The 25,446-nt window shown below is 42.7% G+C and overlaps 3 protein-coding genes across 8 annotated transcripts in view; 2 read left to right on the top strand and 1 right to left on the bottom strand.

The window, feature by feature from the left end:
* vit (vitrin) overlaps positions 1–10,719 on the top strand; it is a 50,474-nt gene extending 39,755 nt beyond the window's left edge. For all 5 annotated transcript variants that reach the window (XM_077237589.1, XM_077237587.1, XM_077237586.1 and 2 more), the window contains one exon: positions 9,747–10,719. In XM_077237589.1, coding sequence (XP_077093704.1) covers positions 9,747–9,925 — 179 coding nt within the window. In that variant the 3' untranslated portion in view covers positions 9,926–10,719. The remainder of the gene's footprint in view (positions 1–9,746) is intronic.
* The window catches only part of mpc1 (mitochondrial pyruvate carrier 1), a 320,247-nt gene that overhangs the window by 195,074 nt on the left and 99,727 nt on the right, over positions 1–25,446 (bottom strand). The gene's annotated exons all lie outside the window — the stretch shown is intronic.
* LOC143745479 (membrane-spanning 4-domains subfamily A member 15) overlaps positions 20,264–25,446 on the top strand; it is a 17,824-nt gene continuing 12,641 nt past the window's right edge. Inside the window, exons 1-5 of one of the 2 annotated variants that reach the window (XM_077237599.1) lie at positions 20,264–20,486; positions 22,414–22,523; positions 23,383–23,496; positions 24,255–24,311; positions 24,459–24,617. In XM_077237599.1, the coding sequence (XP_077093714.1) occupies positions 22,416–22,523; positions 23,383–23,496; positions 24,255–24,311; positions 24,459–24,617 (438 nt within the window). In that variant the 5' untranslated portion in view covers positions 20,264–20,486; positions 22,414–22,415. The remainder of the gene's footprint in view (positions 20,487–22,413; positions 22,524–23,382; positions 23,497–24,254; positions 24,312–24,458; positions 24,618–25,446) is intronic. The other variant, XM_077237600.1, reaches the window with a different exon arrangement.

Genomic DNA, 25,446 nt, shown 5'->3' with positions numbered 1-25,446 from the left:
GGATTAATTTACTGATAAGCGCGAGTCTGCAAACAGGCGTTTATTTATTCATTCTCAGTGTTGAGAAACATAGCCTGCATGTGTTACATTATTGTGTTATAATAACTAAAGTGCCTAATTATGTTACGTAATAATTTTTTATGAAAACTAGCGCGTTACCTGTGGATAAGAAACCGTTGTATCAGTGCTGCGCGAGCTCTCTCTCTCACAAACACAGACCGAGCGCACAGAGAGAGATGATAATTGTAAAATGAAAATTTACGAACTGTTTTGTTCTTGGTTGTGGTTTTTTTTCCTGTCAAAATGCCAGAAAGCATTTTTTATTATCCATCCCGTGTTTTTAAAATTCGTTAAATGACGGACGTTTTACTATTAACACAGCCCTATGTCAGATTCTTCTAACATATAGGCTATACTTGATATTCTTTTTAGAATAAGTGATTCGTTTTGCTATTATTGCTCCTGTGACAGGACTCCTTTCTATTCATTGTCAACTATTTTCTATAAGTATGTTTGTATTGGCTAGCGTTTATTCAGCTAATGCGTGTCCTGTTTAAAATGTGCAATGTTCAAATGCAAAGACAGCACGGCACAAATAAAAGCTTTTTATCAAGTAGGCTATCATATTTGGATATTGGAATAAAAAATTAAGCAGAACTATCTTAAATGTACAAATGTTTTTTTTTTTACTGTTTTCTAGGTGTTTCTTAATTTTAGACTAGTTGACCAGCACACATTATTTTGCAATGCAATATTAATCATGAAAAAATACATTGCAGTGCAGTGCAAGTGAAATTTAGGATTTGGGTCGAATTCAAAAAACTTTAGAAGTCAAGAGTTATGAAGATAGGCATGTGTTTTTGTGTGTCTTGCATTCTCAAAAAATAATGACAAAAATATATGACAACAATATAAGAAGACTAGAAGAACAATCGCTCATCACTTTGTGTCAGAAATTAGCGGAGGATAAACTCGCCCTTACGCATCTGTCCCAGGGAAAAAAGTTCAGGCTCAGGATTTTTTTCAACTATCACCCCTGTATTCTAATATTGTGGGGGCAAAATCATATGGTTATTCGGCTATGCCTCGCGTGGAAGAGACGCTTGCGAGTTTTCTCTCCCTCGAGGCTGCGTCATCTGTTAAGGCACCGGCATTACCCACCAACTACATCTACCCACTCTTAGAAATATTTCGGTTTTTGTGGGTAAAGCGTATTCGGCGGCGGGTCAGGCTGCGTCATGTCTGCATTCTATGTCTATTATGCAGGCATACCAGGCTGACCTGCTGAGGGACGTGAGTGAGAGTGAGGAGGTCAGTGCTGACGTGGTTCGCGAACTGCGTCAGGCTGCTGATTTATCCCTGCGCGCAATCAGAGAGTCGGCCAAGCTAGTGGGTCGATCTATGGCAGCTCTGTTGGCCGCAGAAAGACATCTGTGGTTAAATCAGACAAATATAAAAGAAAAAGAAAAAGCTTTCCTTTTAGACACTCCTCTCTCCCCCGTGGGTTTATTTGGCGATGCTGTAAATTCTGTCATCGATAAATTCCAGGAGAAGGAAAAGCAAACAACAGCTTTTAAGAAATTTCTCCCTTTAAAAATTCATGTCCCTGGGGCTGCTGAGCGGGAGCAGCCCCGGCCGTCTGCGAGCTCATCATATAGGGCGCTGAAGCAGAGTGTCGCGTCTCATGCTCCCCCTGCTGGACAGTGGGCTCAGCCGCGGCACTCTCAGCCGAGATCTCCCAGTAATAGAACTGATCTGAGGACAGTTATATTAGCTAAGAAGGCTTCGGCTAAGAAGAAGTCCTGGCGCCACGGCACGCAGGACAGTGAAGGTGGTCCCCACCGAGGCTGAAAGGTGTTCACCTCTTTCTACGGTGCCCATTCTTCCTCGGTGCCCTCAGGGGCCTGTTCTGACAACCCGCCTTCATGCCGGGGCGCAGACGGTCCCAGCGAGCGATTTCCCGAGGGACGCTCGCTCCCTCTGAGGAGGGTTTTAGAGCGGTTCGACCAGTTGTTCCCTGCCGGTGTGCCGTTACAGGGCGCTGCGTTTGCTGCTCAAGTTACACCAGAGGCCAGTCTCGAGAGACTGGTACCCTTAGTAGAATTTCTGGCAGAGTGGAAAAGCCTTCCAAAAATATCTCATTGGGTCCTGCAGACAATAGAAAGGGATTATGCTATCCAATTCAGGTGTCGTCCACCAAGATTCAGAGGGGTTGTGCCTACAGTGGTGGGCCCCGAGCAGGCTCTGGTAATGGAACAAGAGGTGAAAGCACTCCTTCAAAAGGAGGCTATAGAACGGGTTCCTCCTCCCAGTATGGAGTCAGGCTATTACAGCCGATATTTCATCGTTCCAAAATAGGATGGGGGGTTGCGTCCAATTTTAGACCTGCGCCTATTGAATCGCTCGGTAGGGAAGCCAAAATTCAAGATGCTCTCTATCAAGCAGATCGTGTCACAAATCAGATCCGAGGACTGGTCTGTCACGATAGATCTAAGGGACGCGTACTTCCACATTTCCATCCTTCCACAACACAGGAAGTTCCTGAGATTCGCCTTCGGGGGCGAGGTGTACCAGCACAGGGTTCTTCCGTTTGGCCTAGCTTTATCTCCCAGCACTTTCACGAAATGCATGGACGCAGCACTAGTGCCCCTGAGGCTTCAGGGTGTTCGTGTCCTCAATTACATCAACAATTGGTTGATTTTAGCTCAGACAGAACAGATGGCGGTTCGACATTGAGATGTTAGGGAAGTTAGGGTTGAGGCTGAACGCAAAGAAAAGTGTATTATCTCCTCAGAAGACCACTTTTCTGGGTGTCGTTTGGGTTTCGGTTTCGAGTCAGGCGCGACTCGCTCCGACCCGCATCGTTTCGATTCTCTCAGCTGTGAAACAAGTAAAGCTAGGCCAGCTACTTACTGTAAAACAGTTTTAGAGACTGTCGGGTCTGATGGCAGCAGCGTCCGACGTTATACCTTGCGGCCTGTTGTACATGAGATCGCTACAGTGGTGGCTCAGGACCAAGGGATTCTCCCTGAGGGGAAATCCGCTCCACACGGTCAAAGTCACGCGGCGCTGCCTTCGTGCTCTGGTCATGTGGAAAGAAACTTGGTTCCTATTCAAAGGGCCTGTGTTGGGGGCTCTTTGTCGTCGCGTAACGCTAACGACGGATGCTTCCCTCACAGGGTGGGGGGCGGTCACGAGTGGTCGTCCACCCCAAGGGCTGTCGCAGGACCATCATCTATCACGGCTTATAAATTGTCTAGAGATATTGGCGGTGTTCCAGGCTCTGAAACACTTCCTAGCAGACCTGAGAGGTCATCATGTGTTAGTTCAGTCAGACAACACGTCGGTGGTCTCTTATATAAATCATCAGGGGGGCTTGCGGTTTCGCCGGCTTTACAAGTTGGCCCGTCAGATCCTCCTGTGGTCCCAAGGGAGGTTACTATTTCTGAGAGCAATGTATCTTCCTGGGTATTTGAATGTGGTAGCAGACTCCCTGTCGAGACAGGGGCCGAGGCGGGGGGATTGGAGACTCCATCCCGAGGTGGTGGAGCTCCTTTGGTTGAGTTTCGGTCGTGCCGAGGTGGACCTATTCGCTTCCAAGGAGACCACGCATTGTCATCTGTGGTTTTCCATCAGTCATCCAGACCCTCTGGGGTTGGACGCTATGGTGCAGCCGTGGCCGAGGTCACGTCTGTTCGCCTTTCCCCCGATTGCTCTGCTACCTGGAGTTCTGGAGAGGGTTCGCCGGGACGGGGTCAGCCTACTATTAGTAGCCCCGTTCTGGCCGGCCCGAGTATGGTTTGCGGACCTGATTTCTCTCCTGGACGGCTCTCCCTTGGAGCTCCCGGTCAAGAGGGATCTACTCTCTCAGGCGGGCAGCATGATATTTCACCCCCGCCCAGTATTGTGGGCTTGGCCTCTGAGGGGGCCCAGCTCATGAACTCTGGTCTCTCAACCGAGGTTGTTGAGACCATTCTTCACTCCAGAGCTCCATCCACGAGGAAGCTTTATGCCTTGAAGTGGAAACTCTTCACTTCTTGGTGTGGAGAGCACCTGCAGGACCCAGTTAACTGCCCAGTGGGTGCAGTGCTGGAATTCCTGCAGGAGCGCTTCTCCACAGGGCTATCCCCCTCCACACTAAAGGTGTATGTGGCGGCACTGGCTGCTTACCACGTCCCTTTCAGTGGAGTTTCTCTTGGGAGACACCCGCTTATAACTCGTTTCCTTCGTGGCACACTGAGGCTGAGGCCAGCAGTTCGTACGAGGGTGCCGGCCTGGGATCTGGCCATCGTATTATAAGGTCTTTCCCTAACTCCTCTTGAACCTATCGAAGAAGTTCCTGAGAAGTTTCTCACGTTTAAGACTATCTTTCTTCTTGCTATCTCCTCACTAAAGAGAATCGGAGATTTGCAGGCTCTGTCGGTTTCACCCTCGTGCCTGGAATTTTCGCCTGGCATGGTTAAGGCTTTTCTGCATCCTAGACCAGGTTACGCTCCCAAGGTCCCTACTAATGTTGTTAGACCTACAGTTCTGCAGGCCTTTTGTCCTCCTCCATTTCTGTCGTCTGCCCAGGAGAAACTTAATTTACTCTGCCCTGTTAGGGCGTTAGACGCCTATGTCCACAGAACTGCCCTGTGGAGGAAATCAGAACAACTATTTGTGTGCTTTGGGCCACCCAAGAAGGGGTGTCCCGCGTCTAAACGGAGGCCTATCAGAAGCTGTTGCGCTTGTGTTTATGGGGTGCTTTATAGTTTCCTGGTCGATGACGTCACCCACCTATGACGTTCCATCTCTCCATTGGGCTGATTCCATACGTGCTTCATGACGCACAACGCAGGGGCGTTCCCACAGCGTTTGACGCAGCGTCTTGTTCCCTATCAGGGAACTAGGGTTACATACGTAACCGAGACGTTTTTCGATACATTTTGATACTGAAAGATCTGACACATTTCAATGCTCATTTTCCGCAGAATAGACACACTACACCAGTGTCTCTTTCTCTCTCTCTCATCTCTCCGACAGCGAGTGACACAAACACATCTCTCCTCACTCACTCCTTTCATTTGCTCTAGATGAATATTTTTGGTGTCACAGGATTTCGCCATGGGATTGCGCATTTTACTCATTCCACAGATTTTTGCTCGCACCCAAAGTTTGTGCACATAAAGCTGCCTCTAAGTACTAAATTGAGTTATTTTTATCAGCGTATTGCGCTTAAACAGTCAAATACACACAAAATAATGTCAAAATGCAGGTCATGGCGAGTATTCAGATAAACACAGTCAGTTCTGTTTTAAGTGAACGTAAACAGTTGTGAAAGGAAACGCATGTGTAACAGTATAATGGATTTGTGCGTCATGTCTTAAAGTGACAGCAGCTAATATACCTGCTGCCAAATTATGAGATAATAATAAAAATATATATATGGCAGTTTTTCCCCATGGTATCAATGTCAAAATTGTGGCGAGTGAAAGTTTGGAAAACCACTAGCCACAGTGGCTGGTGAGCAAAAGAGTTAGTCAAACCCTGAGTCTAACATCTGACTGATTTTTGGGAATGTTGTACCAGGACCAGCCAAGGATGTAGATCTAGAATCGCAATAAACGCCATAATCCACTAGCCTGACTACGTCAGACTTCGTACTTCTGCTCAATTTCAGTTGAGTTTGCTTCTGTACTCAGTCTGAGATAGCGAGCGACCTATCTCTCAGTTTTCCTCCGGCCTGAAAACAGCCGGCCAATCAATGAACAGAGGGCGGGCTGGGAGCCGTGAAGTAGACGCTAAGCGCCGAGTTTAAGATTGTATTTTAGGTTAGGGAAATCGAAAACGAACGGGGATATGGAGACAAACAGGTAAAAGTACTGGACCTATTTCAAACCTAGCACTGTAGTGTTTAACCCACCTCGGTGACACTGCTCCGTGATGGCAAGTCCATGGCCTTCCTCGGCTTTTTTATGGTCCTTGGAGTTTTAGAGGGTGTATCTCGGTCTCTTTTATCTGTCGAGCTCGAACTGGCACCCTTTTGACAGGTCAGTGTCTCCTTTCTTTCCCAGCTCTTAAATATTGGCATGTCATTCTGTAATCTTGTAATTAAGTTGCAGCATTTCCGACAGACTCGAGATGAACAAAGAGCTGTGTTTAACAAAACTAATCCTAACTTTGACAGTTGGCTGCAAATATTTTCTTGTTTCTCTCTACTGTCAAATATTAGTTTATAGGCCCTGATTGTACAATGAATGCGTAGATTTACTTCACATAATCTGCAAAAGTCATTCACAGCCATGTTTACTCTGGTATTTCTCTCGATGGTTTTGTTTTCGCATCATACATGTGTTTACTGTGGAAGTTCGTTGCGGCTGAGCTGGCGCATAACACACATCATAACCAAACGTTATGTGATTGGCTTACGGGTAACCAATGATTTTATTCATTCGGTTCACATGATGTCACTGTAGCTTTGCGCCGCCATCTTGACGACCGGCGGTCTCAGTACTGCCTGAAATATGTTGTGCAGTTGGCTGCAACAACAGCCAAAGAGGAACCCCGAACTTGTATTTTATTCTATACCAAAAGAAAAGGATGGAATAAATGTCTCATATTGTATGAAAGTCTAATATTGTATCACGTCTTATCTTTCTCTGCGCACACACCCCAGGCGAAGCGTGCAGCCATAGACTCCTATACAGCGCGCGAGTAATGAATTGAGCTCTGTTTCGTGTCTGAATGGGCAAATACACACAAAATTATGTTTAAATGTCCGTTTTGGAGAGTATTCACTTAAAATATGTCGGTTATGTCTTAAACAGGGTTGTCATCCAGTCTCTTTGGTGTAGAGAGAGAGAGAGAGAGAGAGAGAGAGAGAGAGAGAGAGAGAGAGACGAGGAAAACAAAGCATGAAAATGGAAATTATCGCGGCCGGAAATATTATCGAGCTTATTTTTTTTTCGTGCGATTAATTGATTTATTGACTATCACGACAGGCCTAATCCAGATCAAAGGGGTGGTTCGGAATTTTGGACATCGGGCCTCATTTCCAAGTGAGCCTTAGTGTTATTTATCAGTGGAGACAGTTTTCAAAAATTTTCATCCAGTCGTTCCAGTTGCATATTTCGCCGGTGCTAGGCTAGCGCGAGTCAACAGTAACTGCTAGCCTGCCATTAAATACAGTTTTACCCACTCCACAGTAACGTTACATCAAAAGCAAACAAATTATAACGCTAGACTATCGATGTAAATGTCTGTTGAGGAGAATAATGTTAGAAATCAAACTACCCTTGCATCTCAATGATCACATTACATTTACATGAACTAGTTTCTCAGCAGCGGCGGAATTTTACTTTGCTCCGGTTAGTAGTACTGCGCCGAAAAGTAAACACAGAACAGAAGCGCACGACAGTCGGGACGTCTAGCTAGCTAGTAGACGAGGGATATTGGCAACAAACGAAGGATATTGGCAACATGGTGATTCGGTGTGCATTTCGCAATTGCAATAATAAATACAAAAAATGTTCACCTCGAAGTTTCCACAAATTTCCATTCAAAGATCCAGAAAGGATCCAACTTTGGCGTATTGCTGTTGGCTTGGACAACGAGACACAGGCAGAGACTCTACAAAAGTTTAAAATTGGCAGTGATCATTTTAGACTAGACGATTTTGAAGACAACCGTAATCGAACCGGTCACAGGTTACTGAGAAGGAATGCAGTTCCAGCCGTCTTTCCAGATGCACCAACAGCTACAGATGTACAGGTAATAACTTTTGTCAGGCTATTCTAGCTAGCTAATGAAGTTAGTCCCTTTCATAACTGATAGATTGACACTGACAACGTTAGTGGAGATAACGTTATAGTTCAATGCATTGTGGAGATTGACAATAGTATAACTTATGGTGTGTTCACACCGAATGCGAATTTAATTATTTGCGCAAGTAGATTACATGCAAAGACGCGAATAGACGCATCATTCGCGCCGGGCGTCGTGAATGACGTGAATAGGGCGACGCGTTTGCCACAAACGTCTTCCGCGCAAGATAAAACATATTTCATATTGCATTTTTTTATATTTTCTGCACTGGCACCACCAGTCTCCCGATGTTCTGTCCCGGTTCTCCACGGCATCTCCGCTGGCTGCTGTCTCCATAGACATTCTTTCTCTTTCTGCCCTTTTAGCATCCATCTCGATTAATTCTTCATCTGTGTATTCCGGCTCATACATATATGGTTCGTTGAACAACATACATTCCTCGTCTTCATTATCTTCAAAGTCCGAAACACTGGCATTGCTTTCAAACGTGGACATTGTCATATGATTTGCTATTACATGTCATGAAATATACTCTGCTTCTGTAGTGATGAGTGTCAGCGGCAGGTAAATACACTTGCGTGATTGTCATGTGGACCGGCACGCTCGGTTGCCCCTAGGTAACTTGATATCACTCCGCCGCTGCTGTAGACTGTGCTAATAAATACAGGGAACGAAGTATAACTATATCATTGAGATGCAAGGGTAGTTTGCTTTCTAACATTATTCTCCTCAACAGACATTTACATCGATAGTCTGGCATTATAATTTGTTTGCTTTTGGTGTACTGTGGAGTGGGTAAAACTGTATTGAATGACAGGCTAGCAGTTACTGTTGACTCGCGCTAGCCTAGCACCGGCGAAATATGCAACTGGAACGACTGGATGAAAATAACACGATAAATAACACGAAGGCTCACTTGGAAATGAGGCCCGATGTCCAAAATTCCGAACCACCCCTTTGATGACAGCTAGCCGTGAGCCGTGGCTAACAGCTAGCAAGCTACCAGCTGAGCCACTTAGCTAACAACTCACTACCTAGTCAGAGCAAACTACCACCAAAATCATACATTTGATTTTTTTTTATAATACCAACATTTCCCATGATTAAATATAAATCCTTGGTGGCCAGGTGCCGCACTTTTACGTTTGTAACCCATCCAGCCACAGCATATTTATACGCGTCTGTACTCTTTGAAAGCCTTCAAGCGATCCCCACTGTATGGGGAGGGGTTATGCACGAGGTAAATATATATATCATGGAAGGCAAATTGGGGCAAGTCTGGGGCAGATGATAAAGGACAAAAGAAAACTGGGGTTAACACATAAGGATCGGAGCCTAAAATAAAAATTTTACCTGTCTATCTCTGTCTTTCTCTCTCATTCAAATGGGCAGTTTGGGCGGCGCCGGGCAAGATTGGTCGTCAATATGGCGGCGTTCTATTTCTAGTGACGTAGGTGGCATCTATGAATACTTCAGACAAGCGCCCCCCCGCGATAAAGAAAACACTTTTCAATGATGCCATTCCAGACTATGAAGCAAAGCGAAGTAGCAGAGTTTGGTATTACCAGGCTACCCACACACTGCTCTCTCTCTCACACACACAAACACACACACACACACACACACACACAGATCGATGCGGCTGAGCTGGCGCATAATCAAAAGTTATGTGATTGGTTTACGGGTAACCAATGATTTTATACTTCAGACAAGCACCCCCCCCCCCCCCGCGAGAAAGAAAACACTTTTAAATTATGCCATTCCAGACTCTGTCTACGAAGCAAAGCGAAGTAGCAGAGTTTGGTATTACCAGGCTAATAATCCACAGGCTGTAGCTAGAACTTTTTGCCCCTGAATAATAAAAGTGCCCATTTTCGAGCATGTATTTGTGGTGTGATGTGATGGAAGTTGAAGTGTTTTCCTCGCTGTCTCTCCCGCTCCAGGTGTGATCGCGTACTCCATCGGGATCGCCTGGGCAGCGCAGGACGAGCTGGAATACATCGCCACTGACCCGGACAGAGAACACTCTTTCTTTGTTGATGAGTTTGACAACCTCTACAAGTATGTATCAAAAATTATTCACAACATCTGCGACGAATTCAACTCCCAACCACGTAACTGAACCATTGTGGAATATCACCAAAAATCCAAGGAGCAAGTGCATTACCACACAGTTACAGTTACAGTGTTACAGGTGTAGTGCAGTTAGCAGCGGGCAGCATGTTGCCAGCTTTGATATTTTGCTATTTAAACAAAATACAGTGTTGAAATGGTCATTTAACTATGGCAGTGAATGTGTGTCAGTGATTTTGGATTACAGTGTGACGGACTTGTATTGGTATGAGAGAAAAAACATGCTTACAGTTTTTGCATAGATTGTTTCAGTTAAATATTATTTATATTTTACATGCTAAACTCAATAATATGAAAGATTACATAATAATAATATCTTTTTTTCATATGGAAAGTTAACTGTCTGCATAAAATAAAAGTGCCAAACAAAGAAAATGCTTGTTAATTGTAAATTAAAATCTTTTTAAATGATGTGCTAAAGGAATGGGATTTTGCAGAAGACAGGATTGTTAATGCATGCATGAACTGACTGATGTTACTGTAATGTACAAGATATTTCTCAAGGCATAAAGGTGACCAGTATTGGAGTATTATGACTGTTTTTTTTAAAGAAGTTACAGAAAATACAAGAAAGACAACATTCAGAAAGCTCTGGTTGTGTGGTTATCCATTCGAACAGATGTTGATCATAGGCCTAAAAAGTTTTTTACTTGTCATTTTAAAGTCATATATTGTAATTTTTGTATTTGTATATAAAAATGCTTGTATTTTTGTTTAAGATGACACAATTGATCCAATATTTTAATGTAATTTTTAATAAAAAGATTATTGAAAACCAGCAAATTCATGGATTGGACTGAAATGAAAGGCAGGGTAGGTAAGTCTGAGAAACTAGCAGAAAACTGCTGGATTTTGAAAGTATCCAACAGAGAAACTCCCACCCTCTTCCTTCTGAGCTCATTCCAAAGCCACGCCCCCAAAACACTTGAACGCGCAACCGCTCAGCAGGAGGAGCGTTTACCAGTGCGGAGTGGAGAGGAGCGCAGTGCGATTGAGTGACATCATGTCAGAATCACAGGTAATAAAATACCTTTTTGACTGCTCTTTCCCTTCCATAATTGTGAGACTCCGTGGCTTGCGGTCGGTACGCGCCTCTCCTCTTTTCGCAATGAGCGAGTCAACCGAGTGCGCGCATGTGGGCAGCTCCTGTTGCAGCAGTGCTGGTAGTCATAGCAGTCAGTCAGTCAGAGCACTCGGTCCGAATGGAATAATGAGCTGTGTTTATTGCAGCCCTGAGAGGACTACAGACACTCTATTTTTATAAACTCCTTTTCAGAGTACTGACATTTTAGATATGTATTGGTATATAAAGACAGTTTAAACAAATTTGGCAAAAAGTGTTTTAGAAAAAAATTACCTACCCCACCTTTAAGTGTATGGGAGAGAATATATTTAAACTCTGCCAAAATCTTGATAATTATTTAGGGTAATACATCTGTCAAGCCACAGTATGCAAGCAAATGGGTCCGAGCCTCCTCCAAGGACAGCAAGCCAAGTTAAATTACTATTAACCTTTAAGGCTGAACAGGCAGGCGAACTAGTGAATGTCAAGTTAAGTACCTTAAATAATTTGTGCTATTGGTAATAGAATAGAATGGGTGGGTAACAAATTCTATACTACTTAAGTACGTTTTATTTAGCACTTTTCACAATTAACATTGCTTCAGTAAGTTGTGCTATGGAGAATAGAATAATTGGGCAACATAAATTCTATACTGCTTATATCAATATTATTTAGCGCTTTTCACAATTCACATTGCTATTGAGAAAAGAATAGAATTGTCACATTTCTAGTTTGTTTTTGATCTTTTCAGTTCTTGTGGGTTATTTCTATCAGGACGGCCTTGAAGAAATCTTCCCCTCCCAGGTCCCCAGATCCATAGTCCGCTCCCAAGTTCACTCCAGAGATTGAAACCCTTGAGTCCTTTCTAGTGTGAGAAATTCCCGATCCAAGGATGAAAGCATTGCCAATTCCAAGGGTCACAGTGCTTTCAGTAAGGGATCTTCCCGAGTCCGCTCCAGTGAGTAAAATTCCCAAGTTTGTTCCAGTGTGTGAAATTCCTGAGTCTCCTCCAGATAGTGAAGTGCTCGAATCCGCTCCTATGAGAGATATTCCAGAGTCCTCTCCAGTGATGGCTCCATTCCCCGACAAGAGTCCAGTGATGGCTCCAGCCCCTAACAAAAGTCCGGTGATGGCTCCAGCCCCCGACAAGAGTCCAGTGATGGCTCCAGCCCCCGACAAGAGTCCAGTGATGGCTCGAGCCCCTAACAAAAGTCCAGTGATGGCTCCATTCCCCGACAAGAGTCCAGTGATGGCTCCAGCCCCCAACAAGAGTCCAGTGATGGCTCCAGCCCCCAACAAGAGTCCAGTGATGGCTCCAGCCCCTGATAAGAGTCCAGTGATGGCTCCAGCCCCCGACAAGAGTCCAGTGATGGCTCCAGCCCCTGATAAGAGTTCAGTGATAGCTCCAGCCTCCGACAAAAGTCCAGTGATGGCTCCAGCCCCCGATAAGAGTCCAGTGATGGCTCCAGCCCCTGACAAGAGTCCAGTGATGGCTCCAGCACCCAATGAGAGTCCAGTGATGGCTCCAGCCTCCGACAAAAGTCCAGTGATGGCTCCAGCCCCCGATAAGAGTCCAGTGATGGCTCCAGCCCCTGACAAGAGTCCAGTGATGGCTCCAGCCCCCGATAAGAGTCCAGTGATGGCACCAGCCCCCGATGAGAGTCCAGTGATGGCTCCAGCCCCCGATGAGAGTCCAGTGATGGCTCCAGCCCCCGACAAGAGTCCAGTGATGGCTCCAGCCCCCGATAAGAGTCCAGTGATGGCTCCAGCCCCCAATAAGAGTCCAGTGATGGCTCCAGAAAGTGCAGCACTTACCATCATGGCTACAGATATTTTATGTGTGCTGGCTGCTCACAGGGGTGTAGTTCCTTCCAAGAAATTTTGGGGGTGGAAGGGCTACTCGTCCATGGCCACTGAGGCCCGCCCAGAGCTGCCTGCTCTCCCAGACAAGGCCACGGTGGCCGTCCCTAAACTGCTGGAAGCTCCCTGGCTCCCTGAGCAGCCTGCACTTCCCTTGTGCCCTGTAACACTGATACCACACTGGAGGTTTCCTCTCCTGCCTAAGCCATCCCCCGTTAACCTCCAGAGCGCCCACCCTCTCACCAGGCCCGTCGCGACAAGGCAAGCAAACCAAGCAATTGCTTGGGCCCCGAGCTAGCCTGGGGCCCCAAGACAATGACTGGTTAAGAATAAAATGCAATGCCAAACTGTGTGAGCGCCCCTTTAATAGTCAATGCAGTAAATTGCAATGACACTGTTATCCCCCTCAAGGGGGCACCTCTCAGTAGTCGCTGACAGCAGCCAGCCAACCACGTGATCTCTGCTGCCGGCAAAACACAAACCTCTTCGGCAGTCATCATGAAGCGGAATTATGCTTCAGGATGCCAGAAAAGAAAGAAGAGAAAGGAAGAGGAGGATAAGGTAAAACAAGATAGTGGTAAATGATAAATTACACTGGATAAGTCGGGAGTGGGGTTGGGGGGCCTCCATGTCCATTTTGCTTGGGGCCCCCAAATTCCTTCAAACGGCCCTGCCTCTTACCTCTGTGGACATGAATGGCGCGAGAACGCGCATTCTCGGTGGCCGACGGCTGTACTGTCACATTTCAAGTTTGTTTTTTTGATCTGTTCAGTTCTTGTCTGTGTTTCTAAGTTAACTCATTAGTTATTATTTAGTTATGTCATCCTCTGTCCCCTGCCTGTTTGTTTCAATTCAGATTCTTGTTAATTATCTGGTTAGCTCCCCTGTTTGCCTGTACACTTAAGCTCTCACTTTCAGTCTCTTCCTTGTCTTGCACTGTTGTTGTTGTCATTAGAGTTTAGTTGGTTGTGTTCCTTTCTCCTGTGTATCCCTGCGGGTTACAAATTAAAACCTGTTTCAAGATTCCCTTGGCTTTGTGAAATATCTACTGCAGGCAGTCCATGAATAGAATAGAATAGATTAGAATAGAATAGAATACAAAATAAAATCACAAAATGTAACCTAGTCTTACTTTACATTTACTTCATATTTTTATATAAGATAAATAATAAGATGTATTGTGGTCTTGCTATAGAGTTTTTAATGCAGTTCATTTTTGAATGAAAGTTTAACTCAATTTTATTTTATGCTTTCACAATTCACATTGCCTCAATAAGCTGTGCTATTGAGAATAGAATAGAATAGAATAGAATAGAAAAAATAGTTGGGTAACAAATTATATACTGCTTAAGTCAGTTTTCTTAAGTCAGTTATATTTAAAATTCAGATTGTTTCAATAAGTCATGCTATTGATAATAGATTAGAATAGAATAGAATAGAATAGAATAGAATAGAATAGTTGGGCAACAAAATTATATACTGATTATACTTACAGAACAATTAGTAAAAGTCTTTGAAACAATGTAAGAGCACAAAATGTTCCCTAGCCTTATTTTATTCCATCAAAATTCTGCATCATTTTATTGCAATTTTAATATAAGATAAATAATGTCTTGCTGTAGAATGTTTAATGCCATTCATAGTTTTTTAATGAAAGTTAAAGTCAATTTTATTTAGTGCTTTCACAATTCACATTGGTTCAATATGCCATGCTATTGACAATAGAATAGAATAGAATGGTTGAGTAACAACTTATATCCTGCTTAAGTTAGTGTTATTAAGTCAGTTTAATTTACAATTCATATTGCTGCAATAAGCTGTGCTATTGAGAATAGAATAGAATAATTAGGCAACATCAATTTACCTATATTATCTACCTCTTCACTATTCACATTTCTACAGTAAGCTGTGCAATTGACAATAGAATAGAATAGAATAGAATAGAATAGAATAGAATAGAATAGAATAGAATAGAATAGAATAGTTGGGCAACATAAATTATATACTGCTTATAACTACAGAACAAAGAGAAAACCATGTCTTAGAAAGCATATAAGAGATCAGGCTCTGCTAGACACGTAATCTTAGGACGTGACAGTCCTCTGGTGGCCTGGAAGCTGAAATGCTCTGACCCTTAGGGATGATATTTGCATAGGCGGCCTTACCTATGTTTCACCCGTTTCAATTGAAACAGGCCCCGCCCTCCAAGGGGGCCCGCAAAACACCGGCAAAAATCCCATTCATTTTCTCCATAGGATATTGATTTTCAGCCATAATGTCTAAACCATCCGAGGTAGACTGACCACAAGTTACGAGATTGTGAAACGAAAGTTTCTGCTCCTATAAAAACCACAAGTCAGTATGAAATCAACCTTGTTTTAAGAAAAACGTGTTTTATTTGCTATCTTCTGGAGAAATACTACACTAACCACAATCCTAAGGATAACATTGACGTCTCTGATTGGTCGAACTCGCGGTTACCATGGCGACATTTACCTACCCGTGAAAGGCTTAAGTGATCTGAAGTATAATACCAGTAGTTGATTTGTTTATACCTTTGCCTTTTTTGCCGTTAATTTAAAATGTTATTTTGAGCAGGAAAATAATTTTAAGAGGAAAATGAAACGTACATATGCCAATATGCCAGACAGCTGGAAATATACTGCGCTCATGAATTAAACAGAAGTTGCCGCCTGTGAAGGGTGAGGCTTATTCCAACGTAAAACACTGTATAATTGTATATAGTTTTAATCAAATAAGGTTGGATGATTTCTATGTTGAGCTGCCTGTTCTTGAAGCTGAAAGTGCACGTAATAAAATAATATACCATTGATGCAAAACAATAGGAATCCTTGCTTTTTCTGCTCTGTTATGTTTATGTTTTATATGGGAAAGGCCCCATATTAGTTATTGAAACGGGCCCCGGGATGCATAAGGCCGCCACTGGATATTTGCACATATATTCAGCACATGCTTATGCTTGTATGTCCACAGGAGCCCTGTATAATTCATGTTGTAGCATTGATGAAAGATGAATCCAGTGAATACAACAATGAAGGGTTCGTCTATGTTCTTGTCTCAGGTATAAAGGATATTTGTGAGAAATGCTTGTCATGTCATTGGTGAGAGTACAGAACATGGACCTCTGATGAGCTCCTATGATTATTCCCTTTTTCACATTTATCACCTGAAATTACACCTACATTTCACAATAAAAAGCCATGGTATTGTCAAAGGGTAAAGAGATGAATGTCCTAACATTACTCACACTCAAAAACAAACGATTAACTCTGTCATGGTCAAAATAATCGGAATTGATTGTTTTGGTTTCTCAGAAAAGTCTATGCGAAAAAAGAGTGAAGTAGAATGAAGAGCAAGATCATGATGATGAAAAGAGTTAAGATACCTGAAATAACATGGACATCTATAATATCTCAAGATATATTTACCAATGGACCACCAAACATAGTTACCAAATGTCACTTGTGCAAGATGTTTGGAAATGCAGTATATGAAAGGAATTCTCACATTACTGTATTCTGAGAAGTTTAATTGTGCTGGGAAAACCCTTCTGTTTTTAGCTGATTGCCTTGAAGACAGAATAGATTTGCAGCCTTAGAAAAAGACAGACACAGATTAAGTACAGGCAGCAGTTTGACTTGGGTGAAAAGATCCAAAAATAACCAAAATCACATCATCATCATCATCATCATCCTCAGGATAATGGCTCAAATACTCACAGAAGAAAGATTCTGCAAACTGCTTCGTGTGTCTTTGGTAATATGTGAAGCATGATGTATTTGTGAGTAGTGGATTTAAACACCGGAAAAAGACAATAAACGTGTTTCACATAATACACAAACATGATCACACAAAGATTGTGTTTGTCTCCTGGAAAGGTTAAGGCTAGTGCATTAGAAGATGACTGAAGCAGCAAATGCTGAAGTGATTACAAAAACAAGGGAGTACATGTGATGTTTTTCGGATCGAATTAAAGAATTTTGAAATGTCCCATCATCCCTAATCTCGTCTGGTCAGGACACGGTGTGAAGCGCCTCCTGGTGGACAAAAGTTGTGCTACAATCCTTATGTTCTTGAAAGTGATAGTCATTGTAATTCACTGTTGTTCTAATGCTGTGGCTCTCTTTCTTCTTCTGACTTTTTAACTAAGTAGTTACATGCAAATATGTCATTTTTGTATATCATTGTATTTCTCTAAACGTCAGAAACAAACAACAACAAAAAACACATACAGGTTAATATTATTTCCTAGACTTCGTTAAAACATTTAACTGCCTGTGTTTTCACAGCTTTTTTTCTGTTGGATAAATTAGAATATATATGAACAATTATTACTAATTTGTTTGGTGACAACTGAAAAGACATTTGGCAGCCGGGAACCCGGCACCCGGGACAGGAAGGGCCAGCTACCTAACCTGAATCTTCCGTGAGGGAGAAACCCAAAATTGCTACGGAAAAACCTTCTGAGAGATACCCCCATGGGAGCCCGAGTGAGATGCAGGAGGAGCCCGCCAGGATTCACCCCACAGAGCCCAGCTTGGATTAAATGGGAAAATGTTCGGCAACGTAAGATCACCTGGGCCGACATCTAGAAAGGAGACTTCCATCGTATCAGGTTCTTAGTCCAAACTGTCTACGATGTCCTACCAAGTCCAGCAAACCTCCATATCTGGGGCAGAATTGAGACACCTTCCTGTCCCCTTTGTCTAGGAAGGGAATCCCTAGAGTATCTCCTTAGTAGCTGTCCAAAAGCCCTTGGAGATGGGCGCTATTGCTGGCACCACGGCCAGGTGCTTAAGGCAGTTGCTGAGAGCATAGCCACAGCCATTAATACCATCAAGGGCCACCACAAATCAAGGACCATCAAGTTTCTCAGAGCCGGAAAGAAAGCCTTTCCACAGCCCAGAGCAAAGTCTGGCCTCCTCACTACTGCCACTGATTGGCAACTGGAAGTGGATCTTGGTAAACAGCTAAAGATTCCAACAAGAATAATATCCACAAGGCTTCGTCCAGACATGATTACTGTCTCAGATTCTACCAAGCAATTGATCTTATTGGACCTCACTGTGCCTTGGGAAGAGCGCATGGAGCAAGTGCCAGGAGCTAGTTGAAGAGTGTAGGAGGAAGTGTTGGCTGGCAAACCCATTGTGAGCCTCTGGAGATGGGCTGCAGAGGATTTGCAGGGCGATCACTAGGGATGGGAGCCTGCAGTTCAGGGGCCCAGGGCGGAGCCGGCAGTTCAGGAGGCCAGGGCGGAGCCGGCAGTTCAGGGGCCCAGGGCGGAGCCGGCAGTTTATAAGGCGAGGGCGGAGCCGGCAGTTCAGGATGCCAGGGCGGAGCCGGCAGTTCAGGGGCCCAGGGCGGAGCCAGCAGTTCAGGAGGCCAGTCCGGAGCCTGCAGTTCAAGGGCCCAGGGCGGAGCCAGCAGTTCAGGGGCCCAGGGCGGACCCAGCAGTTCAGGAGGCCAGTCCGGAGCCTGCAGTTCAAGGGCCCAGGGCGGAGCCTGCAGTTCAGGGGCCCAGGGCGGAGCGGGCAGTTCAGGAGGCCAGTCCGGAGCCTGCAGTTCAAGGGCCCAGGGCGGAGCCTGCAGTTCAGGGGCCCAGGGCGGAGCCGGCAGTTCAGGAGGCCAGTCCGGAGCCTGCAGTTCAAGGGCCCAGGGCGGAGCCAGCAGTTCAGGGCGCAGCCAGCAGTTCAGGGGCCCAGGGTGGAGCCTGCAGTTCAGGGGCCCAGGGCGGAGCCGGCAGTTCAGGGGCCCAGGGGGGAGCCGGCAGTTCAGGAAGCCAGGGCGGAGCCTGCAGTTCAGGGGCCCAAGGCGGAGCCGGCAGTTCAGGGGCCCAGGGCGGAGCCTACAGTTCAGGAGGCCAGGGCGGAGCCTGCAGTTCAGGGCGCAGCCAGCAGTTCAGGGGCCCCCGGTGGAGCCTGCAGTTCAGGGGCCCAGGGCAGAGCCGGCAGTTCAGGGACCCAGGGGGGAGCCGGCAGTTCAGGAAGCCAGGGCGGAGCCTGCAGTTCAAGGGCCCAAGGCGGAGCCGGCAGTTCAGGGGCCCAGGGCGGAGCCTGCAGTTCAGGAGGCCAGGGCGGAGCCTGCAGTTCAGGGGCCCAGGGCGGAGCCGGCAGTTCAGGGGCCCAGGGCGGACTTTAAGTAAAATATTAATTCAATTAGAGACTGATTAAAGATAAATATCAGTGTCTTGTATAAATTAGGTGTTAAATATTTAAAAATATTATAGTTCTTAAAGGAGAACTCCGGGCAATTTTTAAGTTAATCTTGATCGTTATACCTTTGTGAGTACTGACTATAGAACAAAAAAACGGATTGGTGCTTGCAACACGGAGCTGTTCCCGCAAATGCCCAAATTCCTGCAGAGTTCCCACGGGACTTCAGCGCGAGACTACAGCTAGCCGTCTAAAACACTATTTAGGTGAATTTAAACAATGGCTATGTTGCTAAACGTTCACATGTAAGGGCCCTGGTCACGTTGGACAGACATTTTAATTGCATTTTGTGTCTGTTAAAAGGCACAAAGACACTCTTTATGTATATGCCCCCATAACTGCCGTTTTAGCTGAGTGGGAGCTCTGAGCATTTGCAGGAACAGCTCCGTGTTGCAATCACAAAGGTATAACGATCAAGATTAACTTAAAAATTGCCCGGAGTTCTCCTTTAAAGGGATAATTCAACTAAAATGAAAATTGTCATCATTTACTCATCATCATGTCATTGCAAAACTGTATGAATTTCTTTCTTTTGTGGAACATAAAAGAACATAAATTGAGAAATATCTGTGTTTTTGTTTTGCTTTTTGTGCATACATTAGAAGTCAAGGTTAACCCAAAATGGTTACGACATTCTTTAAAATATCATCTTTTGTGTTTCACAGAAGTTATACAGGTTTGGAACGACATGAGGGAGAGTAAATGATGCCAGAATTTAATAGCAGTAAATTTACCACATTTACAGTGTACAGGATTTTCCTTCAGCACTATCACTTTGTATTTATTTTATTCATAGATATTTTATTTATGGTATTTTGTAAGAGATTTTTATTCAAATAAAAATATTGGGGTATATAAATCACTTTTATAGAGGTTTTCTTTTTTTCATATAGTTTCTACATGCTTGGATGACAATAAGAAAAAAAGACTCCATGTTTAAAAGTAGGCTACTTAAAAAGCTGAATTTATATACATTTAAATTGGAGGCCACAACCTGGACTTAGTAGAGCTGAGATGACACATCTGGATCGGGTTAGTCTGTCATAGGAAGCAGCTGTTATCTTTTGGGAGCTTTCGTCACTCCATTCCCTTCTTTCTCACACGTGACTTACAATCGCTCATTCTCTCTCCTCTTGCTTCCAAACCATTTGTATAGTTTTATGTGTAGTTGAGGAATGTCTTACAGCACTGAACTGTGTTCTTCTCTACTCTTCCTTTCTCGGCATGAAGCTGGCCATTGTTTCTGTTTTCTGAGCACAGATTTGACCTATTTTCCCAAACATCCCGTAGTGACGCCCCGTCCTTCCCTCCCTCTGTTTTCTTCTCTTGTTTCTCTTCTGCTCTTGCACAACTTCCCTGTTTTCATCTTGCTGGTTCATTACAGACACATGCAGGTAATCGACAAGCTCTCTCCTTCACTGTTTGATTAGTTGGTTGTTTGTGATACTCACAACATGCTCATGAACTTCAGTTACAGTTTGCGTAAATGTAAATTTCTTTGTAAATGAATGTCAAAAATAGGAGACTTGATACGAATTGACTGGCAGACAGAAAAAGAAAAGGCTTCAAGGTTGGTATTAAGTCCTCGAGGCAGTCCAGTATACAGTCGTGAAGATTGAAGGTTTGAAGCATTAGAATACTTCAGTTCTTGCACAAGTTGTTATAGTTGCTTCACAATGGGTTGCTAGTGTGTTCAGGGAGGTTGTTAAAACATTGGCAGGCGGTCACTATGCAGACAATACTGTGGTTACTTTTAAAAGTGATGAGTTATAACATCGCATTACTCCCTAAAGAAAGTAACTAATTGTGTTACTTTTTATTGAAAGTAATGTGTTATGTTACTTTTGCATTGCTTTTTGTCATCTGGGCAGAACTTGCTTGTATGTTTTTTAATGTAATAAAGAATGTTGGCAATGGAGCCCGGGAAGTCTCCTGTGGGAGAGAAAAACAATCCGTGGCGACGGTTTTGTAATCCGTCCGCTCAGTTTATAAACCGTACTCACGAATTCTCAAACTGTTCCATCGGTTTAACAAATCGTCCCGACAGATTAATAAACCGTACCCACGAGTTCCTAATCCGCGCTCTCAGATTTATAAACCGTGCCTTCAGTTTTTCCAATCTGTACCCACAAATTCATAAACCGTGCCCACGCTTTCGCAATCCGTTCCCACGGGTTTGTAAGCTGTACTCACGGTCCGTACCTTTCACACCAGAAGTGAACTGAATAAGCCTCAGGCTGAAGGAAATGCAGAATCACTCCTGTACAGTAGAGGGCGCCACACAAACAAACCTTTCAGTGGTTCTGCTATTCTGGACCGCAGAAGAACAGGACGCCGGAGAAGTTCAACACTCTTACTTCAGTAATAAAAACAAAAATGTGATATTTATGTTTTTGCTCATATGGTTGAACTGCATCATCAAAGGACAGCAGCAGAAACATTGGTTAATAAAGTGAGATTAAATACATAAGGTACATTTGTGTTATTTAGCATATTTAATTATTGCAGGTTTCCGTAATATTCTGTTTGTATTTCACTGTTTTTATTCATTTTGAGGAAATTATTCTGTTTTTGTGCCAGTGAGATGAGGAAATGCCTGCACACATTTAAGTAGAACTATCTTCAAGCCCTGCGGTCAATGCATGGCCAAACAAAGTAACTTGAATTACTTCTTTGAAAAAGTAACTCAGATATTTAGTAGTAAATCTAAAAGTAATGTGTTACCTTACTAATTACTTGATAAGAAAAAGTAATCTGATTACGTTACAAAGTAACTTGTAACACGTTACCCCAACACTGCCTGGTGTTCGAACAGAGGAACAGCACAGCTGGCTTTAGACTGTTAGATGTGATTATTTTGATACAACTTTATTATTAACGAGAGTAAAAACACAGATACTTTCATTATAAGTACTCTTCTTTTTTACAGCCATATTTTCAGGACTCCTGCGCTGTGCTTTATAACCGATTCGACTTTCTATCAAAACTGACGAATTTTGCAACATCGACATTCACTTCTTGAACTGAATTTAAATGGATGATGACATTAATAATGAGTTCTGAATTGAACTAATTTCATAATTGACGAATTTTAGTCTGTTATTGAAGTTGAATTAAGACACGATTGTCTTTTTAGAGCAGAATTTGAATTTGTCTCATATTTGATGAGGTTTTAGATTCATTCTTTCAGCCTCATTTACAGGCTAATGGCATGCTAATATACTCCAATAATGTGTGTGTGATGTCTTGAGATAATGGCTAGTATCCCCCAGTAAGAGCTTGAGTAGGGCTTGAGTAAGACTGTTGTCCCCTGTGCTGCAGTGATGCTGGAGGGTCCCGCAGCCACAGGAGCGCCCGGCCCCGTCAGCGTGGAGACGGGCGGCAGTAAACCTCTGCACCGCTTCCTCAAAGGACAACCAAAGTGTATCGGAGTGAGACACACTACACCATCCTCTCAGAGGAAGAAAACTATTCAATCAGGAATCTTACAAATAAATAAACCTAATTCAAAGGGGAATCAAGATTATTTTTCGCAGATATGTTTCCTTTTTACTCACTAAATTCCACGGTTTCACTTTATTTTGATACATATTCTGTTGACTATGAGTAAAGTTGCACCTACATGTCTGCTAGTTCTCATTAGAGTATTAGTAGAGTATTAGTAGACTGGTAGAGTTAGGAGAATAAGTTGACACGTAGTTGCAAAGTTACTTACTCAGTAGAGTCTCTGTTGGGGAGCATCACAATATTAAGCAGATTTTAAGCAGAAAGTTGACTAATACTCTAATGAGAGTTAGATTAATTATAGTTGCAAAGTTACTTATAATCAACCGAATGATCAAAAGGGACCATCAAAATAAAGTGTTACCAATTTCACTAATTCACACTTTTATATATATATATATATATGTATGTGTGACGAAACACATGAATTGAACACACAGTGATATTATAATAGCGGCAGGATGTGTGAGTCTTCACAATGGAAACCTGATTATTGGCACTTATTTTAGAAGAATCTTCCACAATATATCTCGACTTAAAATGAATATTAACAGCTATTTGATTGCATTTCACAAATGTGCAAAAGTAACAAACATTCATAATATTTATGAAACGCAAAACAACACATGAAATAGCAAAACTGGAACAAGGTAGCATGACCTTGAGACAACATCTGCATGCAAAAGTGTTTGTCCCCTGCTGTTTCCCCCATCACTGATGAAGATGAGCAGTATACGTGAGAATCAGACGTCTCGCATGTGTGTGTCTCCTCATGTGCGGTGTAAGATCGTGCTGGTGATGATGGCCGTATGCCTGATCATGTTTGGGATCGCCATGAATGTGCAGTCAGACGCGATGACCTCATCAGACATGTACACCCCCTTCTGGCTCGGGATCCTGGTGTGTTCTCTTCTGACTATTGTAAAAGTAATATTACGATTAGAACAGTTTAGACTTTTATGACTGGAATAATTTCATATTTAATCTGTAGACCAGTGATTTTCAAATGTGGGGATCCAATACAATGATTTTGCTTTGAAACATAAGGCTGTTGTGTAGAGGTGTAGTTCATTAGTGTAGCTGATTGTGGCTTTAGAAGTTTTCTTAGAAGTAATGAAAGATCTTTCAAGGCACACATGCTGGTACTGTCCAAATGCTAATCTGCTACAACTTGCATTGAACCACTTTTTTTTTTTTTTTAAATCCTTTAAATTTAGTTGGCAAGTATAATGCCCTTTTGATTCATTTTAGTTCATTTTAAAATTTAACTGAAATGGCATATCATATCTCTTTATAAAAATACCATTTCACTCACAACAATGTGCAAAATGCAAAAAGGTGTCAGTCATTTAACATAAACGTTAACCAATTTAAAAAAAATGTATAAACATTAATTCAATTGGATATGCATTGTACATCAAACATCTAAACAATTTATCAAATTCAAATACAAAATGTGTAAACCTGAGATCCTGAAAAAACAGCATATGGTGCGAATACAAACGTGTTATCTACATTTTATACGTTACTGTTTTGAATTCATGCTTCATGCATTTTAAGTAATTCATTCAAATTAAGAGAGGAACTGTGTGAATCTGTGTGTATTATAATGAGTATTTAACAATAGTTGAATACTAAATGTCTTTCCTTTTTCACAGTTCTTTATCTGTGGCATTTTGTATATACTGTGTGAACGCAACCCCTCCAAAAAGATCGTAAGTGTCTTTAACCATTTACTCATGAATAATCTTGAGAATGCTTGTGTCCAATCTACACGATTTTCTCTATTTAAAGTGTAATATTAATAATCTTAAGTGTGTTAGATATTTAGTTTGCACGGTGATGTTTTCTGCTTGTCTGAGATCACAGCCAGCTTTGCTCTGAGCATCATCTCCACCATCGGGGTGTTCTGCGCTTGTGTGGAGTTCATCAAAGCCAGCATCGGGATCCATCACACATATTGGTCTCATTTGACTGAGAATCAAACAGAGGAGGAGAGACGACATCTCGATCAACATTACGTGAGTGCTTTATTGATTAAATGGTAACACTTTACAATAAGGTTCATTACTTAACATTAGTTAACTACCAAACATTATCTAATAATGAACAAGACTTCTACAGAATTTATTAATCTTAGTTAATATTCTTTCAGCATTTATTAAAACATTATTAAAAGCAAAGGTTGTATTTGTTAACATTAGTTAATGCACTGTGAACTAACATGAAAAAACAATGAACGGCTGATGTTTTGCTCATTATTAGTTCATATTAGTTAATACATTAACTAATGTTAACTAATAAACCTTATTGTAAAGTGTTACTGATTTAATACTGCTCTGTCATAACAGGAACAAATGAGTAACACCATATTAACATTCTAGTAACTGCAATTTACTAACAAGAAACTCTGATTAAAGAATTGGTAAGTAACAGCGCTCAGTTAAAAAAACTACTATTCTTTTCATACCTCCAAGAGTATGTTATTAAATGTAATACACAATGTATAATTAATTCTAAAGTAAAGATCATGGTAACCTAAAAGTAATTAGTCACGTATTACCAAAATCCTTCAGAAGGAATTACTAGGTAATGGGAAAGGTCATGATAGGTTTGGGATAATAATCACTCAAGTGTTACCGCATCCTTCTAAAGTAATTACTAATTATTTGGAACACTACTCTAAAGTGAAGATCATGGGAACACACTAGTAATGACTCAAGTATTATTAAATCCGTCAGAAGCCATTACTATCCAAAACTTTACAAAAGCACTTGTGTTTGTTCTTGTGGGATGAGTGTCACAGTCCAGGCCTCTGTCTGCTGGAGCAGATTCCCACTACTCTGTTTA

The sequence above is a fragment of the Siphateles boraxobius genome, unplaced genomic scaffold (genome assembly GCF_051911475.1).
Source record: "Siphateles boraxobius isolate OS27281-9 unplaced genomic scaffold, OSU_SipBor_1 204, whole genome shotgun sequence".
NCBI classification, from domain to species: Eukaryota; Metazoa; Chordata; class Actinopteri; order Cypriniformes; family Leuciscidae; genus Siphateles; species Siphateles boraxobius.
The sequence above is the reverse complement of the archived record's forward strand: the minus strand, read 5'-3'. Positions and strand labels throughout refer to the sequence as shown.